At 45.2% G+C, this 27,408-nt stretch overlaps 2 protein-coding genes across 6 annotated transcripts in view; one reads left to right on the plus strand and one right to left on the minus strand.

The window, feature by feature from the left end:
• The window catches only part of arhgef3 (Rho guanine nucleotide exchange factor (GEF) 3), a 298,141-nt gene that overhangs the window by 144,439 nt on the left and 126,294 nt on the right, over positions 1–27,408 (plus strand). For 4 of the 5 annotated variants that reach the window (XM_069939639.1, XM_069939640.1, XM_069939638.1 and 1 more), the window contains one exon: positions 2,462–2,524. In XM_069939639.1, coding sequence (XP_069795740.1) covers positions 2,462–2,524 — 63 coding nt within the window. Of the gene's footprint in view, positions 1–2,461; positions 2,525–27,408 lie in introns of those variants that run through there. The other variant, XM_069939641.1, reaches the window with a different exon arrangement.
• On the minus strand, positions 21,067–21,665 carry LOC138762848 (huntingtin-interacting protein K-like). The gene has a single exon (XM_069936379.1). It carries the CDS (start codon positions 21,663–21,665, stop codon positions 21,309–21,311), a length of 357 nt encoding a protein of 118 aa, XP_069792480.1. The 3' UTR covers positions 21,067–21,308.

A 27,408-nucleotide genomic window follows, 5' to 3' on the forward strand; every position in this document is an offset into this window, starting at 1 on the left:
AAGTCCAGTCCAATAGGCGACACCAGAGCTTGACTTGCCTTCTACACCCAATTTGACCACCAGAATAAGGAGGAAGCACTGTGCACCACCATGTCCCCTGATGATCTTCTACTGTCAGTATCCAAGGATGATGGGTGGTCAGCCTTTAGGACAGTGAATCTAAGGAAAGCATCTGGTCCGGACGAGTATCTGGCCAAGAACTGAAAACTTGTGCTGACCAACAGGCCAATATTTTCATGGATATTTTCAACATCTCACTCTGATGGATCAAACAGGTCTTAATTGTACCAACACTCAAGAGAGTGTGGTAACCTGCCTAAATGACTACCTACCAGAGCCACTCACATCTAGAACAATTAAATGTTTTAAGAGGCTGGTGTTGAAGCGTATCGGCTCATGTCTGAGCAGCGACGTGGATCCGTTCCAATTTCCTTACTGCAGCAACAAGTTTATGGCAGATGCTATCTCACTGGCTTTGCACAAAGCCCCAGAACACCTGAACAGCAAAGATGTATACATCAGGATGCTCTTTATTGACTACAATTCAGCATTCACACCATTATTCCCTAAACTGATCAGAAAACTCCAAGACCTAGGCCTCAATATCCCAGTCTTTAATTAGATCCTGGATTTCCTCACCTCAGACCATAATCAGTGTGGATTGGGATTGGTAAGAACATCACCTCCAGAATCTCCAACAGTTTCGGAGCACCACAGGGCCGTGTTCTGAATCCCCTGCTCTACTTGCTTTACACCAGGGACCTCCAAACATTTTAGTCTATCAACCCCATCATGGAATCCTTGATCCCTCATCGACCCTCAGGCATTGGAATTCTCCCGGTGACATTCTTTGTACGTCAGGGGAGGGTGACGGCGCTGGCTGAGTGGGTGGTGGCAGCACTGGACAGGGGGGCGCTACCAAAGATACAAAGAACACATACATCTTTCTTCTCCGCTCAGTCTGTCTTCCCGTTCACTCTCAACTTATTAAAAGGCCAAAGCCAAATACAACACTGCAGCCACCAACATGAGAGGGTGGTCACCACTGCCGTACGTGCTGTTTTCTGTAGATATGCCCCTGCTTTCCACTGCAAAAGTTCAATTAACCCCCCCCCCCACCAGCATTTATTGACCCCCTTTTGACCCCCAGGCATTTATCGATCCCTTGGATAGTCCCATTGATCCCCAGCGGTCGATGATGATCACTTTGGAGACCCTTGCTTTACACCCATGACTGTGTGGGACAGTAGGACAATAACATCTTCTACAAATTTGCTGATGGTACAACAGTAATGGGTTGTATTAAAAAGGGATGATATCAAAAACAGGAGAGTGATTGAAAAATTGGGCTGAATAGAATACTAACAGCAACCTCTTACTCAATGTCACCAAAACAAAGGAGCTGATTAATGATTTGAGGAAGAGAAAACCAGAAGTGTATGGCCCAGTGATCATTGGGGGATCAGGGGTGAAGAGGGTGAGTAAATTTAAATTCCTGCAAGTTGCTATCTTGGAGGATCTTTCCTGGACCAACAGACTAATATCATTTTGTAAAAAGTCACATTAGTACCCCTACTTCCTCAGGAGTTTGCAGAAGTTCAGAATGACATTGGACATCTTGGCAAACTTCCACAGATATATAGTGGAAAGTGTGCTGACCGGCTGCATCTTGGCCTGGTTATGGGGTTGGAAAGCCCTGCAAAAGGTAGTGGACATCGCAGCCAAAATCCTCCCCACCATTCAGAACATCTACAGGGAACACTGCTGTCAGAGAGTAGCAGTGGTCATCAAGGATCCACACCACCCAGCAGACTCGCTCTGTTGCCACCAGGAAAGATGTATAGGAGGCACAAGTCTCGCACCACCTCCCCCAACAGACTCCTCAACAACAAACTCAATGAGAGACTCATTTAAGGACTCTTACTTAGTGCATTATTTATTACTGAATTTTTTTTTCTGTATTTGTACAGTCAGTTTGTTGACTTTTCTTTTTCTTTGTTAGCATTTCTCTCATTTGTAGGTGTACCTTTAATCTTGAATACAATTTACACTACCGATAACCAGATATTCTGTCTAGCCTGCAGGAAAAAGAATCTCAGGGTTTTATGTGATGTCATGTTTCTTCTCTGACAATAAATACGAACTCTGAACTTTGGAAAGTTGAGAATGCTGCCTTTCTTCTCTGTCCGCTGTTTGATAAAAATGTGTCGTCCTTCATATCTGACGATTTGTGTTTATGGCACATTGTTGAGTACAACGTTGGCTCCAGCAGGTTTCCATGTACCAACTTTAAAAGAACGTCATCAACTGTGGAAAACTTTTAAGTGGCCTGAAGCATAGAAATTCCAAAAAATTCATTAACTTGAAAGATCAACTTTGATTCTCCTTCCAGCACCTCGATTTATTTCATTTAAGAATCATCTAACATGTTTGATTAATTTCATTTGTTCTTTTGTTGTAGAAAAAGCGGAAGCAGAGAAAACGAGATGAAGATTCACTGAGCTTGTGCAGCCTCGATGGAAGCGTAAGCAATACTTTTCTGATATAGAGTATACAATCCCTTGAGATTTTAATTGGATCAAACAAAACATGCGAGCATACTGTTTGCTGTATGTTGATCATTGTTGGGAAGCTCGTTCAAGGTCACTTATTTAATTCTGTTTTAAAAATGTTAGTTTGATTATGGACTTCTGTTACCAATAAAATATGGTGGAGAATTTAATCTTCAAAAATTATTGAAAGTGAATTGGTTGGTTCTCTTTTTGAATGTGACCACTGTCTCGACTAGTAGTTTTTGCATTTTTTTAAATTTGAATTGTCTTTTCATTTTTACAATTCTTGTATCTGATGTTTTGCCATGGATGAAGGAACAACGTAAGGTGCGTACTGGAGGCAACACTTTAACGCAACGCAGACATATGGACCTGGATTTAAAAATATATATATTTTATTTAAATTTAATGGAGTCTTACGAGAACTTATAGGTTCGATGATTATTATTTGAGTAATGGGAGTGGTGAGATAATATGAGATCCCATCTGCACATGTGCAGCCAACCTTTGAATCTTGCAAAAGACGGCCCCTGGTATAATTCTGTCAAAAGAGCATGTTATTGTGAGGCATACATGCAACACTAGAACTACCTTAACAATGTTTGAAGTAATTATGGGAGGGCGAGGAGGGAATATTATCTCACCATTCCCAATACTCAAATAATAATCATCAAATTTCAAACAGGTAAGTTCATGTTTAATGCTTCATTATTTTTTGTAATGCTTGTTGGTTTGCTAATGTGAGATTTCAAAGCTCAGTGGTCTCTTTTTTGACCATAGGGTAGATCAATAGACCTCCTGTATGTGGCACAATTCAATTGGCAGCCTGCAAAGTTGCTGCAGTGAAATTTTTCCCCTCTGTTCTCAGAGGCTTATTGTAAAACCTGTTAAAAGTTCTTTCATTTGACCATCCCGCCTGACGGATGATATCCCAAATGGGAACTTACACTCTACTAGCAGTAGATGTAGCTGCCGCTCTGGTTGAGTGAGCCCCAAACTGAGTAGTATCCACTCCACCCAACCTCAAGGACCTCTTTAGCCATCTGGCCAAGGTCTGAGAGGATGCCCGCTGATGCAGTTTCCTAAAACATACAAACAAGTATCTCTCTTCCCCTCTGATATCGCGAATACATTCAATACTGTACCACACAATCTTTCATCCTCTTGATAAGCGTACAATTTAAACTTTGTTCCCACACTTCCAGGTTTATTATGTTTCAACAAGTCATGAACATGAAATTCAACATCATTTTCCCAAATGATGTCGTCCAAGTGTAAACAAGTTATAGTCTGTATTCTTTGGGCTGAAATCAAGGCCACAGCATGAGCAATTTCTGTGATAAATCACGCGTCCAAAGTGTACACTGGCAACAAATATTGCAACAAATCCAACACAATTTTAACCTCGCAGGCAGCGTGATAACGTGGCATAGGCGGACGTAAGTGTGTGGTGATATCACCACTAGCCTCCTGCAGGGGGCTATTTCTGTACTTGGAGAAGGACCACCTAGGGGCTGACTCCACCTGGCCAGCTGTCAATCAGCCCACCCGAATATAGGCCTGAGCCAGTCACTTGGAAGCCACCGCAGCTGAAATGGATGTGTACAGACTTTTAGCAGAATAAAGCCTGTAGTACAGTCTTCTGTGTTTTGTGTCTGCTTGCTGCTACCACAGCGCGTCACAAAGTGAAACCATCCCCTCATGAATCTTGAAATCAGGGGATGGTGCCCGACAGAGTGTTCAGTGTCTCGTAGAGTCAGGAAGGCCGCCAAAGCATTCTTGGCCGTATTAACAGCACTATAACTGGCTATATGAACATAAAACAAATCAGTGAGGAAATGCAAAACATCTGAAACTGAAACGTAATTAACATTTAAACTCTCATTAAAACAAAACAGTTGCTATTTGTTAAAAAGCGATGTATTTCTCTGTGAAGCACAAATAATGTCCACCATTTTCAGCTGTAATCCTTTTACGCTGAACTTTTCACGCCAATCCTGCAACATAAGAGATCGAGATGTGTGAGAGGATGGGGAAGGAGAGATACTGGTTGAACTTGCAGTTCCTTGCTCCTTCTCTTCAGTAAAGGCTGTTCTAGCACCATCTAACTCAGTATTGGGAACCAGGACTGGGAAGGCCAGTTTGGCACCACCAGGAGTCCAGTGACTCTGTCCTCCTGAACTTTGTGCAGCCATTTAGCTACTAATGAGAAGGGGGAGAAAGCATAGAAATTCAGTTCTGCCCAATCAATGGTAAAGGCGTCTATGGCTTCTGCCTGGGGGTCTGGCAACCAGGATCCATATCTCGGTACTTGGGCATTTAAATGAGATGCAAACAGTGATTTCTGGCAACCCAAAATTTTGTACTATCAGATTAAAACTCTTTCCCCCCAACATCCATTCCATTGTATCATTGAACTTTCTAGACATCAAATCCGCCTGATAGTTCAGATATTCCCTTTGATGCACCAACTCCATGTCTGTATTGCGAGCCAGTTATATGATGGAGACTTCACACCTCTCATTTTATTTAGGTACGCTACTGCTGAGGTGTTGTCTAACCTCATCAACATGTGTATACCCCTTTGCTCTGCAAAGAGAGACTTCAGTGCCAACTGAGCTGCCAACATTTCTAGAAAGTTTAAGGCATTGGTGAGGCCAAGTTTGGAGTATTGTGTTCAGTCTGGTCTCCAAATTATAGGAAGGATATAGATAGGGTGGAGAGGGTGCAGAGAAGATTTACAAGAATGTTGCCTGGCTTACAGCATCTGGAGTACGGAGAAAGATTAAGGAGACGGGGACTTTATTCAATGGAACGTAGACGGTTGAGAGGGGATTTGATAGAGGTATTTAAAATTATGAAGGGAATAGATAGACTAGACATGAGTAGACTTTTTCCCCTGAGGGCAGGGGAGATTGGAACAAGAGGGCACAAGTTAAGGGTAAGGGGGCAAACACTCCAAGAGTGGTGGCAGAATGGAATGATCTTCCAGAGGAAGGGTCCTTTCTGTCATTTAAGAGAAGGTTGGATGTGTACATGGATAGGAGGGGGTTGGAGGGTTATGGGTGGAGAGTGGGAGGGGAGAACTAGTGGAGTTGTTCAAGTGAACTGTCACGGACTCGAAGGGCCGATATGGCCTGCTTCTGCTCTGTAAACTGTTATATGGTTATACGGGTACACGATCCTTTATCCGGACACCTAAAATCCAGGAAGCTCCAAAATCCGGCAAGTGGGGACTGCCGGTCAGGGGAGGCGGCCGAGGGACTGGCGGTCGGGGAAGACTGCTGGGCAGTCGGGGGAGACTGCCGGAAGGACAGGGGAGGTGGCCAGGGGAGACTGCCGGGTGGTTGAGGGACTGCGGTCGGGGGAGACGGCCGAGGGACCGTGGTTGGGGGAGGCAGCCGGGCAGCTGAGGGACTGCGGTCGGGGGAGGCGGCCAAGGGACTGGCAGTTTGGGGAGGTGGCTGAGGGACCGCGGTTGGGAGAGACAGCCGGGCAGCTGAGGGATCACGGTCTGGGGAGACAGCCGAGGGACCAGCGGTTAAGGGAGACTGCCGGGTGGCTGAGGGACTGCGGTCGGTGGTGACGGTCGAGGGACCGTGGTTGGGGGAGGCGGCCGATCAGCTGAGGGACTGCGGTCAGGGGAGGCGGCCAAGGGACTGGCAGTTTGGGGAGGTGGCTGAGGGACCGCGGTTGGGAGAGACGGCTGGGCGACTGGAAGGGGGTGGGAGTGGATACAGCAGCACAATTCGGGTGGGCTTTCCGAAATCTGAACACACTGTCCCGCAAGGGTTCCGGATAAATCGTTAATGTTAGGTGCTGATGCCAGTCTAATATATTGAATAGTTCATCAGTCACCGGCAGAGGTAGTGAAGTCTGTGGCGCCCCATCCTTCACCACTAGCATCTGATCGGATTTCCATATCAAATTTTCTAATCGCCATCATGGCATAAGCCTGACATATATTTGTTGTCTACCACACAAGTTCTGCTCTAGCCTCTTGCGACAAGCTCATAGGTCTATCAAAATGACCCCTGGTGGTCTTTAAGGCTTGTACTTTATCTCTTTCCGGGAATCTATATTTTAGCAGACCGTACTGAACGGCTGGGTACGCAGCCACCAATTTCCCAATTCTTTTGCTACTTTTGTTATTGAGGGACATGTTTCAAAGCACTATAAGCCTGTAGAATTCCCACCTTTTTATCTTCTGGTAGGGTTATTCTCATAGATTCTGTATTTAAGAGGAACCCGAGGAATTTATTTTCTCTGGTTGGGTTGAGGACTAATTTTTATGGCTATATAATAAATCCCAGCTCCTGCAGCAGCGCCGTAGTGGCGTTCAATGCTCTCTGTGTTTCGCCCATGGACCTGCCAATCGCAATAGTGTCATCCAAGTAACCCATGACCAAATGACCCTCCTTTCTGAGCCGGGAGAAAACCGGTTTCAGAAATTTGGTTAATATTCTGGGTGCAGATCTAAGTCCATTAGGTAGTGCCTTATATTGCCACAATTTGCCCTTCCAAATAAACCAGGTACTTTCTAGAGAGTGGGTGTATGGATACTGAATAATTAGCATCTTGTAAATCGACGGATGCCATTAAATAGTACTTAATATTGGCATAGCGGAGTGAATCGTGTCCATTTTAAAATGTTGGTATAAGACCTACTCATTTAGGTCAGATAAATTTAAGATCACTCTCGCTCCCCCACTTCTCTTAGGTCTTTTGAATATGTTTGAGACGAACTCATTTTCTTCCTGGCAGCAATGTTCTATTACGTTTTTGCGTTCTAAAGCCATAATCTCTTTATGTGTAGCTTCCATGAGCTGGGGGCTGCATATATAATTGTATAAGCCCTTATTCCTAAATGAAGGGAATTTCTGTGGGTCAAACTCGATTTGATACCCAGACACTGTATGCTGTACATTAGCATCAGTAGTACAATTACACCATTGGCTAAAGAACATTGTTAATCGACCGCCCACAATCTTATCATCATAATTAGAAAATGCACTCAGTTGTCTATAGGTGGTGCATATTTTCTCGGCGTGCTTGGCCGGCATGGCTGTGCAATTTGGCTCAAACTCTGCGAAGAGCTTTGGGCAGGAAAATTCTGCTGCTGCTGTCTCCACAGAGGGTGTTGTCCTAAAATATGCCTGCATGGTGGTGCTGCCTGAGAGGGATATCCTCTCTTAAAGTTCCCCACGTACCTGCGATGGGATGAAACGTAGCAGTTGCTCTTGCCTGTACTCTTGAGCCTCTAACCACTCCAGCTGCTGCCTTCTGCTGCTCATTCAGGCCCTTCACCTGTTTACTCAGATCATCACCAAAGAGAAATTTAGTGACTGGAAACACAGTGATACCTTTAACCAGAGAGGCCAGTAATCTTTGCAGCTTCATGTCCTTGGCTCTCGTGAGGACGTTCAAATTGTCCCATATGGTGGGGTTTACTTTTAGTACATCCACCTAAGGGCAATTGGCAGGGCAGGGGTATTTTTTAATCGAGTCCTCTAGCAGCGTCTCTTCGAAGACATTCGATACCAGATATGATATTGACCCCGCAATTTCTTCATCAAGGGGTTGCCTAATGCCCTTTGGTACTGCAAATTTTGCTGCGATTGATGGAACCTTTCTCTCATCCTGACCAATGGGAGAAGTGTATTGGGGGTTAGAGGACTCAATTTCCACTTCCGGCCCCTCAGGCTCTCCCTCGTCCCATTCATATTGGAAATAAGATTCCTCCCCCTGCTCAGGAGGCATTCGTGGTTTACTCATGATTGCTGATATCAGGCCTTCCAACTTGTCCAGTCTTAACAAGATCTCCTCATTGGTCATAGGCTCTGCTCTCCAGCAGGCTTTTGTAGCAGACCCCAATCGACCGGGTGCCCGTGGATCAGAGACACTTACATTGCCTTTTCTCAGACTTTTTGTGCAGCTGGTGATCAACCTCGTCCGTCGAGCGGGTGGATTAACTATGCCCGATGAGCGGATCGTAGAGCAACCAGGACTTGTCTTACTAAGTAAAGACACCTCCTCTTCACTGCCGCTAGAACTGAGGAGACATGCCCTCATTGTCCTGCGGCAACATTCTGTATCACATCGGACCCGAACTTCAGCGAAGCTAGGTCAGTGCAGCCAGACTTGAGTCCTACCCTGATCCCACCCATAACGGAGGTAGATTGGCTTGCCCTGACGCAACCCCCAATGGAGGTAGGTCAAGTGTTGCTGCTTCTCAGTGAGTTGCCTGCTCCCCGGCAGGCCCGCTGGTTCTTCAGTGCTTTGATTGCGCTGTAGGAGCTTCGTGAGCTTGAGAACCTTCCTTTATTGTGCACTGACCCCACCTCAGGGCCCGGGAACCTCCCACCGGCTGCCCTGGATTGCTTTTTGCTCATCTCCTTCGAGGGAGAGCCTCCCTGGGGTTCACGCTCAGCCCCCATATGTTGGCCGCATCATCTTAAACATGATTTACAGACTTTTTTTGAACTTTTGTTGGCACTCAAAACGGTGCCCGTGCTGCAAGTCAAACAGATGAATTGGCTGCACATGCGCGAATGGGATCTCGTATGAGCGAATCAATGAGCGTTATGAAAAATAATATCCAAATACAGAAAGTGACAATAGGTTTTACATGCTACATGTTATACCCCAATGAACCCCACCAGCCCCCTCCTCACCAATTAATCATTCCCAAGAAAGAAAAAGCAAAAGCAAAAAGAAGAAAAAAAGATAGAAATGTAAACAGAAAAGTCAAGAAAAAAAGGAAAACAAATTGGGTTACCAAAATATAAGCATTATTCACACAACTTTGCCTTCTGGATTCTTCAGTCCCTAGAACCACAGTAACAAACGGGTGAGCATGTCATAAATGGAAAACTAGGTCTGTACTTTGTGGCATAATTTCCAAACTATAAAAAGTAACTTTGCAACTGGGAACTTTGGATCAACGATAGATTTGGATGGAACACAATAAACAGGATATCTGTTCTAAGCCAATCCCCTTGGGGATTTAAGGATCCCTCTGTGGATCCTGAGACCCCAGTGAGGATTGCAGACTCTTTACCAAGAGAAGCAGCAGATATACAGAGTATATGATGGGATGATGCACTTCTGCTCTCTTTGTCAGGCTGCCACACACACTCTCAGCAGAGATTTTTTTTACATGGCACGATTAGCTTCGCGCTCCAGCGACCCAGGTTTGAATCCAGTGCCTTGTTTGTATGTTCTCCTCGTGTCTGCGTGGGTTTTCTCTGGGTGCTCTGGTTTTCTCCCACCATCCGTCATGGGTTAATTTGGGTGGAATTGGGAAGCATGGCACTTTTAAATGGCCGGGATCAGCTTCTACAGTGCTGTAAATAAAATAAAATTTAAAAAATACATTTGGGCAGGCATAGCCAGCATTTCATTCATTACACTTTATCTCGGAGCTTAACATTCAAGAATATTTTCCTCTGGACGTTAACATTGGCTGGCCTATCCTTTCATTAAACTTGAAGGATTGTGACGATTCACTGGTCCTACGACATACTTGTAGTCGGGCAGTCTACTTTTCAGAATTGTCTGGAGTTGGAAGTATTGCTACCCAGTGGGACCACGAGGTTAACGAAAAATTTAAGGACTGGATCCTCAAATTCACTTTTATTCCGACGGCTAAAGGCAATGATGAATTTCATCTTCAATGTCATCACCCTAGCAATGGCATCCAAGATGTGGAAAGTGAACACATCGTCCAGCGGATTGCTGTTGGATGGAGAGCTAGTTGGTTATGGGGCAGGTAGGTAGAGGATCCTTTAGATTGATGGACATTAACGATAAAGTCTTCGGAGCAGTTCAGCTGGAGCAATTGACAGTGATTGAATGTGGCCTCTCAGTGTATTGCTACTGACTGACTGTCATTGAAGTAACTTTTACTTTGGCATAGAGATAGCATGATTTAGCAGTTCCCTATTTGTCTTGCAGATTAGCTATACTCTAGCGGGAAGCCTTTTGGAGAAAGGATTTTGCATTGCAGCAAACAAGATTGAAGAGTGTTGGAGTAAAACCACAGCGCTCTCTGACACCCGTCTGGACTAAGATTGGCAATGAGCTGTCTTACCTTAACTTCATGTAGAGTTAAGCTGGCTAAAATCACCTTGCGTGTAGCAGTCTTAGGTTGGAGACAAATTTCTCGGGGCAATCAAATTGAGAAGGACACTTAGTCTTGTCTGAGATCAGACATGTTGCTACCTGGATTTCTTGGAGATGAAAAAAATTAGTGTTGATCTTGCACTTGTAGAAGGGCTCAGGCCCCATATGTCGGTTATATACCTTTACCTCTTCTGGGTGCTGCAAGACCTGCTGAGTTCCTCCACCATTTCTGTGCTTTTACCCATCCACTGTATCTCTAGGTAAATAGAATTCTCTCAGAGTTTACGGATGAATTCTTCAGCCACTGAGGAGGCAGAAGAGAAGGACCCTCGTTATGATGTTTTCCCAGTGCAGAGAGAAGGGAAATCCGTTGTTCCTGCAACTGAATTTGTCTCCTTTCTTAATGATAATGTCTCTGAATTTTCCTTCTATGACTTCCTCTCCCCAGCAGTGGAAAATGAAGGTGTGAGCTTGTGTCGTAAGTTACTCTACACAATTTTTTTTTTCACCTTTAGCATCCAAATCTCATTCCAAGGCCACTGTTTTTAGTTTGCCAGCTTGCATTGATGGTGAGATTAGATCGGAATAGTTTGCTGCTGGGTGAAGTCGAAGACACAGCCATGGCTGAGGAGAAGTTTGATGTGCTCCCTTGCAGCAGGTGCTAACAACTTGCTATCTTTCATAAATGCTTGGCTCTCGTGAAAGTTTGTTGTGAGTGTTCATGCTATGTATGCTCTGGACTGTGCGGGGGAATTTGCACGTCACGGTTATCCGTGAGCATTAATATGACCTCTCAGTCTGTTGTGAATCCAGTTTCATCCTGTATATAGCTAATATTCATCCTCAGCGATGCCCTTCAACTAACTTTTATTGTGAACAATCAAAGTGTTTCACACTTGAACCTGCCAATAATATTTTACCTTTCAATTGAACCAAGTTTAAAAACTCATTGCATTGAGGAATCTTTCTGGAGATGTGGGTGATGTGGAGATATCCAGTGTCCTGAGACATTGTGAGTAAAATTGGGCATGTTATTCTTGGTCTTAATTTGCAATAGAAGTGCATGGTGTCCATGATGTGGACTGAGACTGCCAAAGAGGCTGCATAAAGCATTAACTTGCTGAAGGGGTTGCAGAGCAGAAAGAACCTTGTGCCCATACTGATTTAAAGCTTCAGCTGTCATTTTGCAATGACACCATCCAAGGGTTGGCTTGTCTGAAGCCCACATGGCGTTAACTTGCATGAAGTGGCCTCCCCCATCATGAGGTAATTGCTTGGTTTCTGGGTTATTTATTCTGGCCACTGGTCTGATACTATGCATACTTGCACACTACGTGAGAGTCACCCCACCAGGTTCAGGAACAGCTGCTACCATCAGACTCTCAGTCAAGGACTCCTTTAAGTCTCTTACTTTTGCCCTTTAATTTTTTCTCTCTTTATTGCATAGTTAGTCTCTTGATGTTTATTTGTTTACATGTGTACATTGTGTACAATCTTTGCATTTTGAATAAGTGGTAATTCTGCCTTGCCCACAGGAAAAAGGATCTCAGGGTTGTATGTGATGTTGTGCATATTTAAATTTTACATTTGAATTTAAACATTTTAAACTTTAAATTTAGACATACAGGTCATTTCAGCCCACAAGTCCATGCTGCCCAATTTACACACAATTACTCTACACCTCCGGTACATTTTGAACAATGGGATTAAACTGGAGTCCCTGGGGAAAGCCCACACAGAGACAGGGAGAAGGTGCAAACCCCCTGCAGACAGCTCGGGATTCGAAGCCCGGTCCCGATCGCTGGCGCTGTAAAGTTGTTGCGTTAACTGCTACGCCAACTGTGCCACCCTTTTACCCCGACCTTGGCCCCCTAATGTTTGTTCTCTGACAATAAATCTGAAATCATTTATGGACATTTTCCATACTTGTTTTAAGAAAGTGATATGGCCGAGCCCATAGAATTTCTAGAGTCAGTTCCAATATATCTAATAAATGTTTCCTCACAAGACTGGCCTGATGAGGGTAGGCTTGGAAAGAACACAAGGGAAAATGCTTATATTACTTAAAGGAAGCCATAGTGCATTTGTTACAGACTACCTTTAAGTAGATGTGGTGCTCTGAGGTAACGACAAGCAAGCACAAAACTCAAAAGACCATACAACAGGCTTTATTCCAGTAAAAGTCTGAACACCAGTTCATGTGACTGGCTCAGGAGGGGCCAGCTCAGGTCTATATTCGGGTCGGCTGATTGACAGCCAGCCAGGTGGAGTCAACCCTTAGGTGGTCTTCCTGCAGGAACAGAGATCGCCCCCTGCAGTAGGCTGGTGGTTGTATCACCACAGTAGAGCAAGCCAAGAGCTTGAGATGCCATACCATCCAATTTCTAGTGGGCATTGGGCACCAACACTATTACAGCGCCAGTGATCCGGGTTCAAATCCAGCACACTCTATGAGGAGTTTATACATTCTCCACATGACCAGTGCGGATTTTCTCCAAGTGCTCTGGCCCTCCGAAAAGTATGGGGTGGAGGGTAAATTGGGTGTAATTGAGCAGCACGGGTTTCATGGGCTGGAAGGGCCTTCTACTGCGTGCTATCGTTAAAACTTAAAAAAAGAAAAGCTGCACACAGGATTTGTAGAAATTGTCAGGGAGCACCAATTTAATATAATGCCTGTAGGGCAATGAACAGGATCAAGCTAGTCGTGCAACAAGAGCGACCAGTTATTTTTGTATTTTACCTAACTTAATCCTCTTGGTACCTGTATTTTAGATCAAAAATTTCCTGAACTTACTCCTCAAGTTACTTTTATGCAGCAATAAAATTATAACATTGCTTTTAATGATTGTCACTGTATAATTTAATTTTCTTTATCCAATTATTTCCCATAAACTAGTCCCAATATTAATGTAAAGCAATGATGAGTGTGAAAATTAGACTGCCACATGGGAAAGATCTGAAAGAGGTCCTGTTGAGCTTAGCCTTAACTGCAAAACATATCTTTTCTGTCGGGCCACTGAAACAATTCATAACTATTCACTTATTGGTCATAATAACCGTACTGCTAAATCTTGTTGTATTGCAGACACTTTTATGAATTTAAGACCTAGTTTTTGCTGACTATTGGTAATAGTTAGCAGAAAGAAGAGACATTAGCATGGACTGAAATCAACTTTATATCTCTGACCCAAAAATCTTTTATTCCATGTATTAGTTTCACGGAAATCAAAGGCTGATTATCACTGGATACACTATCAATACAGAGTCAGTTCTGCACACATTTGACTTCTTAAGTACTATATGTGGAGATTCCACGCACAGTAAGTAGCAGCTCAGTTGAGGCACCCTGTTTAATGTGATTACAGGTGCTCCTCAGCTTATGATGGGGGTACGTTCTGGCAAACCCATCGTAAGTTCATGAAGAATACCGCACCTACCATTTTTTATAATTAAATTTTGAAGACCTTTATTCCACACTGAAAAAAAACCATTAACAAGAGAGAGTATGCTGGACAATACTCTCGCACGATGCAGCCATCACCCGACATCACAAGAGAGTTACGTACTGCATATCGCAAGTGCAGGAACCATTGCAAGTAGGGGAGCACCTGCACTGATCTGGTCTCCATGTCTTTGTCTCATGGAAATTTGAGCCGTGACTACTGCAGCAATATGACCTTTACATTACAAATGCAATGTATAGATTTTCAGAGATATCACAGATGAGAATTTTAATTTTTTTTATATAGTTGAGGCATTATTTTCTGAAAACAATATTGTGCTAATAGCTCTTGAATTGGTAATTTATTCCAGCCCTTCCTCAACAGTCATGGATTTAATGTTGTTGCAGTCTTGGAACGCTAAGATCAAAACGGGGCAAATTTACTTTGAGTGATAATGTGAATGTGATGGGGGTTTCCTACATATGTGGGTGATTTGTTTCCTTAGCTTTAAAACAGCAGATCATCAAAGTAAGGGGATTTTTTGGGGGTCTTTTGGTAGACCTACTTCCTGCCCACCTTCCACTGACACTATAGATGATTATATGTGAGTATTAAAAGTTTCTTAGGTCTCATGTGGGTGTAACTATCTCTTCTCCCTTTTGGAGTCAAATCACATAGAGCTTCATTATGACAATTGAGTTCATTAAAATTTTTAATTAAATTTTTTCTTACACGTGCAGCATGGTAATTGGCCCTTCCAGCCCACGAGCCTGTTGTCTCATTTATCGACAAAGCCCCGTGAGATTTTTGGGTGGTGGGGGTGAGAGGAAACTGAGGCACCCAGAGGAAACCCATGCAGAAATGGGGAGTACATACAAAATCCTTACAGACAGTGCCAGATTAGAATCTGCGTCGCTGGCACTGTAATAGCCGCTCTATGCTAACAAATTTATGTTGCTTTTTGGAGGATGACTATACATGCACCTCTATAACAGTCTATATTTTTGGAATGCAACGTGTAAGGATTTATTAATGCTTGTAGAAATGTGTAAAGATATTTAAGGTCATGAAATGGGAGCCATTGATAGTTATGTCTTCTTCTGCCTAATCCACTACAGGTACAAAATCCTTTATATCCGGAACCCTTGGGGGACAGTGTGATCCGAATTTCAGATTTCTCCAGATTTTGGAAAGCCAGATTTAAGCGCACCCGAATTGTGCTGCTGTGTCCACCCCTACCCCTTTCCAGTTGCGCTGCCGTCTCCCCCTCCCCTCTCACCCGTCCGACTCATGCTGCCTATCTCCCCCACTCGCCCGCCCAACTCGCGCTGCCGGTCTCCCCCCCCCTCGCCTGCCCGACTCATGCTGCCGGTCTCCCCACCCCCTCATCCACCCGACACCTGCTGCCGGTCTCTCGCCTGCCTGACTCTCTGCCCACTTGCCAGTTTTTGGAGCTTTCCGGATTTTAGATGTCCAGATAAAGGATTGTGTACCTGTAATCGCTTAGAATCAGTCACAGTGTTGTAGAACTAACCAACATGGAAATAGATCTTTGGCCTAACTCCTCCATGCCAACCAAGTTGATCCCATTTGTCTGCACTTGGCCCACATCTCTCTAACCCTGTCCCATCCACTTAACAGTTCAATTGTCGCCTCAAAGTCATAATTATATCCACCTCTGGAAATTCATTCCATATATGCATCACCCTCTGTGTGGAAAAAATTGCACCTCAATTTTTAATTATTATTTTTTGCCCCATCACATTGTTCCCTTGCCCTTGAGTTTTAGACTCTCTTACCTTGGGGGAAAAGACATTGACTCATCTCACTCTTAAATGGTTGGCCCATCAATCTGAGACTGACTCCAGATTCTCAGACAAGTGAAAACAACCTTTCAGCATCTACCCTGTCATGTCCCTACAGACTCCTCTCAACTCCAGGACTTCAAGGCCAATATCCTCTCTCATTAAATAATTCTTTCATTCCAGTTATTAATCTTATTAACCTTCTCTGAACTTCCTCCAAGGCAAATCTATCCTTCCTTAAGAAAATAAACGCAATGACTATGTTGCCCTCAAAGTGTGATTTGCTCTGTTCAGTTGGACATCCCTGCTTATTATATACTTCACTGCCTGGCACTTCATCTAGTGTCTTTTGGAATCCCAAATATACCACAAGCAATTGTTTTCTTGTAAACACTCTGCTTGTTATAGATTTTTTAAAAACTATTTTTTTTAAAAGAGATACAGCCCATGAGCCCATGCCACCCAAATACACCAATCAACCTACAAACCCTGTACATTTTAGGAGTGTGGGAGGAAACTGGATCTCCTGGAGGAAACCCACGTGGTCACAGAGAGACATACAAATTCTTTGCAGACAGCACCCGTGTCATTGGTGCTGTAATAGCTTTGCGCTAAACATTTTGCTAACTATGCCACCCTCAAAAAATCCAAACAAATTTACCCAATATTGACTTTGCCTAGTTATGGTTTTCTAAGTGTTTGTTACCATTTTTTTCTGGAAGTAGACATTACGTTAACTTGGCTGTAACTTTTACCTTTCTCTCTCCCTCCTTTCTTGAGTAATGTGTCAGATTTGCAGTCTTGCATTCTGGGTAAAGTTAAACTAATCTGAAAAGTTTTGTCATTCCAAATAAATTGATCGATTAAACCATGCTGTCCATTGGTCCAAATTACGTAAGCACTTGTTTTGTAAGAAGGGTTGGGTCAGATGTCGGAAAGGCCACTAAGATTCAACACCAAAGTTCTATGAAGAACAGCTTAGAGATAGAAGTGCGATGGCCTTCACCTTTAGAGTATTTAGACTATGTTATTTTGACAGTTATTGCTCTAAGACTTTAGGTTCTAGACTAAGTGAGAAAGAAATGAATTCAACGTTGAGTGTTTAATGTGGAAGCATTTTTGTGTCTAAAAATGATTTGACTATGCAATGCAAATATTTTTCTCAATCAATTTATTGTCATTTACAAGAGATGAATCCACTTTATGTAGAAGAGCAGAACAGCAGAGAAATGGGGACGATTTGGCATGTAAAATGTCACAGGAATGAGTTTTGGTTTGGCATCACTTTCCACGTGTATAGTGCCAGTACCCAGCTCTATCCCTCTGTCTTCAAATTGCCAGGTTGTTTATTTGTTTATTTCCTTCTCAGTCAAGTAGACAAATGAAAATCAAAGCCAATGTGTTTGGTTCCCAGCAGTAATTCTGCATCTTCATTTCCAACTCTGACTCAGAGTCGAGGAGTTTACTGCATAGATACAGGCCCTTGTCTATACCGGCCAAACTCGTCCCTTTTTTTTTGCGTTTGGACTAAATCCCTCTAAATATTTACATCCTTGTCTTTTGAACATAACAATTGTTCCTGATGCTATCACTTCCTCTGACAACTCTTCCATGTACCCACCTCCGTCTGTATGAGAAAGGTGTTCCTCAGGTGCTTTTTAAATCTCTTGCTTCTTTTTGTGAAATTGATGACCTCTAGTTTTAGATTCCCCGACTCTGGGTAACAAGCTTTTGACTATTTACCTTAACCAAGCCACTCATGATTTTAAGATCTGTTAGCCCTACCCTTTGTCCTTTCTATCCAGTCTTTCCATTCCAATTCAAGACCTATCAGTTCTGACAACATTCTCATGAATCTTTTCTGCACCCTTTCTTGCTTAATACAGTAAAATCCCCAGTACTGTATCCCCAGTACTGTATCCAGAAAAACAGAGCAAATCAAAATAAATAAAAATTTAAATAAATAAAGTAAATGTTCTCTGAAGCAACACACAACCCCTTGGTGAAGATGGGAGGAAATGCTCAGCCAGAGGAGCGCCCCAGTCATGCCCTACCCGCAACAGCTGTTGAATAGTTTCAATAAAGTTGTGTTTGAATAGAATGGTGGCATCCAGGATGGAGAACCGCCCGATACCACTCCCAAAGTGTCTCCCTATCCCTACCTGGTAACAGTTTTCATCTTTATTAGTATTAAATATATTAGTAAACCTTTATTTGTAAATTGAAGTGGGGGGGGTAATTATGATGGCAGCACGGTTGGCGCAGTGGTTAGAGCAACGTTGTTACAGTGCCAGCGACATGTTCGAATTTAAATTTTGTAAGTTACGGGAATTACTTGATGAAAGTGCACTTTAATCAATTAAGGACTACAATACTGATTTTATTTTCAATTTACTTTATATTTTGCACTGTCTTTTAAACTGTTTACTCTTTCAATGCTGGTGTATTAGTTAGGCATTTAAGAGTGTGTCTCAGTCAACTGGTAAATTCGTTATGTCCAGCATCCGCAATTCCCATAGTGCCGGATTCCGGGGATTTTACTGTAATATCTTTCCCATGGCTGGATAATCAAAACTGCACTCCATTCTTCAAGAGCAGTCCCACCAACATCTTGTACAGTTGCACCATGACCTCCCTGCTATTGTATTTAATGCCCTCACCAATGAAGGCAAGCATGCCAAATGCTGCCCGTGTGTTGCCACTTTCGTGGAACTGTACCTGTACCTCCAAGTCACTTCGTTCTACAACACTTCCCAGGGCCACACCATTCACTTTGAAAGTCCTACCATGTTTTAACCTGCCAAAGTGCAAAACCTCACAACTGTCCAAGTAAAATTCCATCTGTCATTCCTTGACCCACTTTCCCAGTTCATCAGGATCTTATTGTAATCTTGGACAACCTTGATCTGAACAAATATATATAACTAAACAGGATTATTTGCAATCAGCATTAAACCCAGGTCGCTGGAATTACAGTCTGTAAGTGCATCTGGTAAGAGATATTTCAGTATTTGGGCCCTTACATCCAGATTGGGCAAGAGCTTTTTCTCATCGGACTCCAGAACTCCCAGATCATTTGGGGATAGGGTACCATGGACTGTTAATGTGCAAGTCTTAATATTTTAAATGTGTTGAACTTTTATTCTAACCTATATTTATGTAAATATGCTCAATGGTCCTGGAGAAACACTCTCATCTTTACTGTGTGAGCATAGTATGAATGATAAATAAAGGTGACTTGACTTGAAATACTGCAGCATCCTGTGGTCCAACTATTAACATTTATTATATATGTGAACCAAAACTGAGCATCTAGTTTAATAATGAAAATGCCCTAGATCAGAAACTTTGTGAAAAGTTTAACTTAGTGTTTGTCCAAATAGAAAAATTTCATTTGCTAAGTTTCTTGAACTTGGAATGGCACTGTAGTGCATGTTTAGTGTTGCTAGTACATAGCACCAGCAGCCCAGGTACATTTCTGATCAGAGGTGCTGTCTGTGTGCAGTTTGGACATCTACCCTCCAACCATGTAGGATTCATCCAGATTCGGTATGTCACCAAAGACTCCCAAAAACTTCTGCAGGTGTACCGTGGAGAGCATTCTGTCTAGTTGTGTGACTGACTGGTATGGAGGTGCCAATGCTCAGGACAGGAAAAACTCTAGAGGGTTGTTAACTCGGCCTGTGATCATGGGAATTGAGGACATCTACTAGAGGTGGTGGGTTAAGAAAGCAGCGTCTATGCTCAACGACCCCCACCACCCAGGCCATGCCCTCTTCACTCTGATACCATCTTGAAAAAAAGGTTCAGGAGCCTAAAGATGAGCACTCAGCGATACAAGGACAGCTTCTTCCCCTCTGCCATCAGATTCCTGGCTGGACAATGAATCAAAGGCACTGTCTCACTTTGTCTTTTCCTTTATCTTGCACTATTTTATTTATTTTGAAATGTAAATGTGGCACAAAACAATGAATTTCATGACATGTTCATATCAATAAAGTCTGATTCCTGTTTTCTCCTGATTGTAAAGTGCCCTCACTGTACACTGTAGGTGGGCAGCAGGAAAATCAGGGAGAGATTATGGATATGTGAAAGATGATTGGTTCAGAGAAAGAAATAGTCAAAAGGGCACTGATGAGAATCTTCAGAGAGCTAGCAGAAACTTGCACTGTCTTTCCGAAGAAAGTAGAAGAACCTATTTTAAGACATTTCTTCAAGAAAATGCACTGGATTGATAATGGAGCTCTTGAAATGCAGAGCACTTATCAATAGGCCCTTTCAAAATGCCGTGTAACATGGGATTAACTGGGCAAGTTGCCCGGTTATCGCCCCAGTTACACAGCAGTTTGAAAGGGCCCGACTTGGTCAACCTCATCAGAATCCAACTAGGTCCCTGACCTACCTCAGAGGTAGTCAGGGAACCCAGTTAAATCTACCTAGATCACATCCACAGGTGATTCGAAAAGGAAAACAGCCGACCCACCTATTCCGGTGATGACAGCGCTTGCGTGCGTATGTCACCGGGCAGCCAGCATCTGAACATCCGGCAGTACTTCTGGTGAGTGCGTGGCTTGTCATTGCAGGGGAGGCATCCCCCTTAAATCGCCGGATTTGCGATTTAAAGGGTAGATCCCCCTGTGATTTGAAAGGTTCTTCCAGCAACTTTGCCCCAGTAATTACACCCGGGTCCCAGGAGGGCCGCCCAGGTGCTGCAGTTTGAAAGGGACTTGTGACTTCGTGACCTGGAGACTTTTGTTTCTCCACCAGTGGCAGGTGATAAGTCATTCAGTTATCCTAGTTCTTGTTACTGATGGACACAAAGTATCAAGGAGGAGTGGGTATATTGTGTAAAGGTTCCTATAGTGTTACAGAAAGTTTTACTTCCAGCAGAATTTATTTTTTTCACTGTTACAAAGATGTCTTTGAGTAACTCCTGCACTTGAACAGTCCACCAGGGACAGGCAGAGGAAAGAAAGGCAAATACAAAATTGCGAATGGACTCTGAGGATGATCAAAAACAATTGGGACCTTCCAGTGTCAGACCACGGAGCCAGGATCAGCATTGCATGAATTGCAGTAACAGGATACAACCAACACACCCTTCCACAAAGTTTTTTTTTCAAAGTGATTTGTAATTTTTTTGGTTCAAGTTTTGAGTCTTTTTAATCTTTTCCATGTGGAAGTTGATGTCCATCTTCAGGATTCAGCACTGGGTCGACCTGTACCAAGCACCACCTGACTGGGGCCTTCCCAGTCTTCTCATGTTAAAACTGATGGACCTGTTCCGAGGTCCCACCCTGTTCACTCACATTGTACCCCAGTCTGTTCAATCCCCACTCACGCTCCTGAACTTGTCCAAGGTGTTGCAGACGACACTCGTGACCTCAGTCCGTGAGAGCAATCAAGGCCTCCACAACATTTCCCAGATGCTCCCGCAAGCTATGCTCAGCTGCAGTCCGAGAGATTTCCATCTCGTTCATTATGAGTTTGACATCTTCCTTCTTGATGATTACTTTTGCCAGCTCCTTCTCCCTTTCTTGTTTGGCTTTCTGTTCCCGGGATCTCCTGTCTCCAATGATGGACATTGCCGTCTCCAGGTCCGAACTGAGGATCTCCTTCTCCTCGGCGTAGTTGGTCACCCGCTCCAGGTCAGCAGCGCCGCTGTCGTATTTGCGCGGCTTCTCCGCCGGCCACTCCGCCTCATCATTCTCCAGGTCCAGGTCGCTGTCGGCCTCCGCCATCAGCCACAAAGTATTTGAGTCATATTTATTACAGCATTCAGTCTCTCTTGCATTTTCCAGTTGCCTGAAAGAACCTTCCCTTTTATCATACATTTTTTTCATGGGATATTGGTGTTGTCTCCAACATCTAATTGTCCATGAAAAAAAATGTAGTGAGGCACCTTGAAAGACTGTAGTCTTAAGTGGTGAGAATTTTTACCAAGAGCTAGTAAAATATTTTAAAGTTGAGGTGTTGGAGAGGATTTTGCAGATTTTAGAATTCTTATTCACCTATCCTTCCAGGTGGTAGAGGTAAAGGATTTGGGCAGCCGCACTCCATGGCTTCTTCTAGAAAGGCCACTCATCGCTTTACCGTCTCCTTCTATCACCTTTTCAGGTTCAAAGAACACAATGTGGGGGAAAGACATATGATCTTTATCTCCTTCTCACTGGATCCTCTGGCAGAGTAAGGGTAATAACTGACAAGATATTAATTCTGAAATGTCAAAGTTAAATATTATCAGTTCATTGGATCATCCATTACCACAATCACACCACGGAATGTTAATATTGGTACTGTTTGACTGCCTTTGGGAGACAAATGACTTCAGAGAAAGTCCACCCTTGCTAGGCTCTATCAATAACCACAGAGTCATATGCTGCAGGAACAAGAGGCTTTAATGCACACAAGACTTTGGCTGGCCCGGATCCAGGTACAGGACTGCCGGAAAGGGGGGAGGTAACATGACCTTGATGGCCAGAGCAAAAGGGGAGGAGACTTAAGGGATGAGTCATTAGTGGGCGAGCCAGCCTCATATATACAGTAACTGGTAGGGGCTATAGAATGGAGGAAAACATATCAGTACAACCCTGAATAGTGACTTTTGCAGAAATGACCAATTGTGCAGTGTTTGACTTGAGCCATCAGTGCTGGGCTCCACCTTTCTCATTTCCTCACACACACAATGTTTTGGAGACGAGAGGGAGACTCATGGTGTCAGCCTGCCTCCGGTGACAGGACCTACTGACCCATTTCTGGGGCTAGATTACATCAAATCTTGAGGCAGTATTTCCTTTACCCTGGCCTGACAGCTGAGGAACACCAACAGTTAATCCTCAGCAGGAACAATATGACATTTTTTTCCAATTTAATTTATTTTTATACTCTCACAGTTTACAGATTGCTCTATTGCTAACAAACAGTTGTATTTTTCCACAATTTTATCTATCTTTTTCAGTTTCTTGATTTTTTTTTAGATGGGGCCTTGGGATTCAATGTCTGTCCTTGAGAATTTGAATTTTATTTTCCTCCCACTCCCCCTTTTTTTAGTCAGCCACACATTCATTATGTTCTAAATGCAGACACAACAAAATGTTACAGATCTGCCTCCAGGTGTCTCCAATGCAAAGAAGAGAACTGCAGTAATCACAGCTGAAATCTGCTTTGTGTTCCAGCAATCCGTGTTTGGATGGGGGATAGCATTGTTTCAGAGCATTGTTGGAAGTAGCTGCTACTCCTGGTTCCAGCTGCATCTCCAATTGTCTCATTTATTTGGAGTGATGATAAATGACTCATAATAAATATGGTATCATAGTTAGTTCAATGCCACAAATATCAGGATTTTTTTTGTCTTTGGATTTTATTAATATCAAACATTTTGATATTTCACTAATTTACTGGGCTTCCAAGTCTTTTAAAACTGGCCTTATTTAAGACAGTCAAAAGCTTCTCCTCCCTTTCTACCTCTCTAAGCTCCTTTAAAACAGCAATTACCAACTTGGAGAGATCTGAATAGCTACATTCTTAGAACCCATTGAAAAATACTTAATGCAAAATGAAAATATTGCAAACATTTAGGGTAAAGCCATTGTGTAGGAAATCCTCAAAAGACCTGGCAGCAATTGTGGAAAGAAAAGTAGTTAACGTTTGAGGTCAGTGGCCATTCATCAGGACCTACCCATGTGCTGTCCACAACGTGGGAGGAATACCATTGTCACATAAAATGTCACTTTGGCCATTTTTTTGTGACTGGTCTCAGTCAAAATTCATTGACCTCATTGTTCAGAAGGTATTAAAGAAAAGAATTAGAGAAACGCTTTTTATCAGGATGCTGCTTGGATTAGAGGGTATGATCAATAAATTTTTCTCAGGTTTAAAATATCAAATACAAGAAGGTGTAGTGGTGGCTACTCTGCTCCTGCAATAACACACGCAACCAGACGGGTTGAGATCAATGAGCAGACTAGACTAGTTTATTGCAGGCTGCTGGGCTGCACTTATACTCCCAGCCCGGACCTGGCTGAGAACTGTGCTTGAGGGTGCTGACGTCACCCGGGTGTCATGTGGTCCCCCAATGCGGGTTTCTGATCCCCGAGAAGGAAGGGAAACCCCCCAACAGCGCCATTTTGGCCGGCTGCCCCGCCGTGTAGCTTACAAGTGGGACCGATTTGTCTGCCTTATGGTGAGCCGCCACACAACCCCCCCCAGATCCAGCACGAATGTCCTTTTTTGCCAGACGGCCTCGCTTCTTGTGCTGGGCAACAACCACGGGCTCGGTGGGATCCAGGTGCGCTGGCTTCAGCCTGTCCATGGTAAACAGCTCCTGCCTGCCGACCAAGTCCAGCGTGAATGTCGAGCCGAAACGTGGTATAACCCTGAATGGGCCCTTGTGATGTTGCTGCAGTGGTGCCGCGGTCGTGCCCCACCGAACGAAAACAAACTCTGCGGAAAGCAGCTCGCCAGGAACGTGAGAGGGGTGGGTGACATGCCTGGGCGGCGGTGGGGGTTCGAAGGAGTCCAAGCATGCCATGAGGTGAGGAAGTAGTTCATGCGGAAACCGCTGGGGATTGTGAGGTGCGTTGACGAACTCACCAGGTAGTGCCAGCGGCACACCGTAGACCAGCTCAGCTGATGACACCTACAGATCTTCCTTGGGAGTGGAGCAGATGCCCAGGAGCACCCAAGGCAATTTGTCCATCCAGTTGGGACCGGTGATACGGGCCATGATTGCCGACTTAAGGTGGTGGTGAAGACGTTCCACCAGTCCATTGGCCTGTGGGTGGTAGGCCGTGGTGCGGTGTAGCTGTATCCCAAACCTGTTGGCGAGCTGTGGCCAGAGCGCAGATGTGAACTGGGCACCCCGATCGCTGGTGAGGTGAAGCCGGGACGCTGAACCGGGCGACCAAACCATGCAACAGGGCTCGGGAGCAGGAGTCGGTGGAGGCGTCTGGCATCAGGATCGCCTCGGGCCAGCAAGTGGTGCAGTCCACCACTGTAAACAGGTAACAGTTGCCCCGGGAAACGTGTAAGGGCCCAACGATGTTCACGTGAATGTGGCTGAACCATTCCTGGACGTGCTCGAACTCCTGTACGGGTGCCCTGGTGTGCCTGTGCACCTTGGACATCTGGCAATGGGTGTACTGGCCCAGCCCGTGATCTGTATCCACAGCCCATGCCATATGAACCATTCTGCCACCATCCGGACCATGGACCTGATGGACAGATGTGAAAGGTTGTTGATGTGAAGGAAGACCTGCCTGCACCACTGCTGTGGAACCACTGGCCCAAAGAGATATCGCACAGGATGGTGCCTTCGCCGCTTGGAGTCGGGAGGTCTCGGAACCGCAGGCTTGAAGACCCTCGTCTCCTCATCAGCTTCCTGGTCCTGGGCAAGCTGGTCAAAGTCGAGGTCTGGTGTCAGCGCGCAGATGGCCAGTCACGAGAGTGCATCAGAACCACATTGTCCTTCCCCACCTTGTGCCGAATGTTGGTGGTAAACTCCGACGCGAAGGAGAGGTGATGCTGCTGGCAGGCCGACCAGGATTCCTTTGTCATCGCGAGCGCCTGGATGAGGGGTTTGTGGTCAGTGAAGATGGTAAAAGTCCTCCCCTCCAAAAAATAGAGGAAATGTCGCACCGCCAGGTACATGCCCAGTAACTCGTGGTCGAAGGCACTTTACTTGCGATCTGGCGGGCGGAGCAGGCAGCTGAAGAATGCCAGTGGCTTCCCATGCCCATTCACCTGCTACTCCAGGACGGCACCAACGGCTGTGGCAGAGGCATCGACAGAGAGTGCCTTATGCAGGTTGGTGTGCAGGTGGGCGAGCATGGCGGCCTTCGCGAGGGTGTCCTTGGTGGCCTCGAATGTGGTGTAGGCTTCTGGGTTCCATGCGAGCGTCTTGTGCTTGGCTGCGATGAGGGTAAAGAATGGCTGCATGATACGCGTAGCTCCCGGGATGAAACGGTTGTAAAAGTTGACCATACCCGTGAACTCCTGCAGCCTTGAGGCTGTTCGGGCATGGGAACTCCCTGATAGTGGCAACCTTTGCAGCGGCGGGCGTGGCTCCTTTAGCCGTGATGATATGGCCCAGGAACTGCATGGACTCTTTCCCAAACTGGCACTTGGCCGGGTTGATGGTAAGGCCGAAGTTGGCCAGCCAGGAGAAAAGGGCACGTAGGTGGGCCTTGTTTTGCGCCTGGTCCTTGCTGATGACAAGGATGTTGTCCAAATAAATAAACACAAAATCCATGTCCCGAATGGCATGCGCAGGAATTCGAACAAGCCAAAGGGGGTGTTGATGGCCATCTTGGGTATATCCTCGGAGTGCACCGGGATCTGGTGATATCCGCGCACCAGGTCAACCTTGGAGAAGACCCTCGCGCCGTGCAGGTTGGCCTTAAAGCCCTGGATGTGAGGGATGGGGTAACGGTCAGGAACGGTTGCCTCATTGAGCCATCGATAGTCTCCACAGGGACGCCAGCTGCTGGAGGCTTTCGAGACCAGGTGGAGCGACAAGGCCCATGGGCTGTCAGACCGCTGAATGATCCCCAGCTCCAACAGGTGCGAAAACTCCTCCTTCGCTACCTGCAGCTTGTCAGGCGGGAGCTGGAGTGCCTTGGCGTGAACCAGCGGGCCCTGGGTGGGGATGTGGTAGAACCCCCCGTGGCGTGGTGAGGCAATGAAGAACTGTGGCTTGGGGAGTGTTGGGAACTCATCCAGGATCTGCTGGAACACGTCTCTAGGCAGTCTGGTCGTGGCCATCTGCGGTTGCTCCAAGCGGGAGGTGTTGAGGCGAATGGTCTGGAAGGTATGTGCGTCCACCAGGTGCCTATCTTGAATGTCCACCAGAAGCCTGTGTGCGAGGAGGAAGTCTGCATCCAGGATGGCAGTCGGGAGGGTCAAGACGGTGAGCCTCCATACGAAATTCCGTTGGCCGATCTGGAAGTGGTCTGTCTTGTCTCCATACATCTGGATTGCCGTTGCGTTGGCCGCACGGAGGGGAGGTCCACAGGGTCAGTTCCTGGATTCGATGGCCATGGCCAGGATGACGCTGATCTGGGCTCCAGTGTCAATGAGGAAACGCCGACCACTGACTGAGTCCCGCAGGTAGAGAAGGCTGTGTCCTTGGCTAGCCGCCGAAGCCATTAACAGCGGCCAGCCTGGTTGTTTCCCTGGAGCAAGCAGGGCTGACGACACTTCCGCGCCTTGGCTCCCCAGCACTGCTGGTAGAAGCAGAGGCCTGAAGCGGATCCTGTTGCCTTGGTTATGCTCTTGGGGGCCCCTGCAGGGCCCAGGTGCTCTACTGCAGCACTAGGGGTGGGCTTGGCATGGTCGTGCCCATGCCTCGTGACCTGCTGGACCACTGAGCCTTCTGAGAATCGTGCGAGCCATAGCTCTTGGACCTTCTGGGTGACCTTCCTCGGGTCGGTGAAGCTCTCCTGAACCAGCAGTGAATGTCCCCAGGCATATGTTCGAGGAAGATGC

The sequence above is a fragment of the Narcine bancroftii genome, chromosome 5 (assembly GCF_036971445.1).
Source record: "Narcine bancroftii isolate sNarBan1 chromosome 5, sNarBan1.hap1, whole genome shotgun sequence".
Lineage (NCBI taxonomy): Eukaryota > Metazoa > Chordata > Chondrichthyes > Torpediniformes > Narcinidae > Narcine > Narcine bancroftii.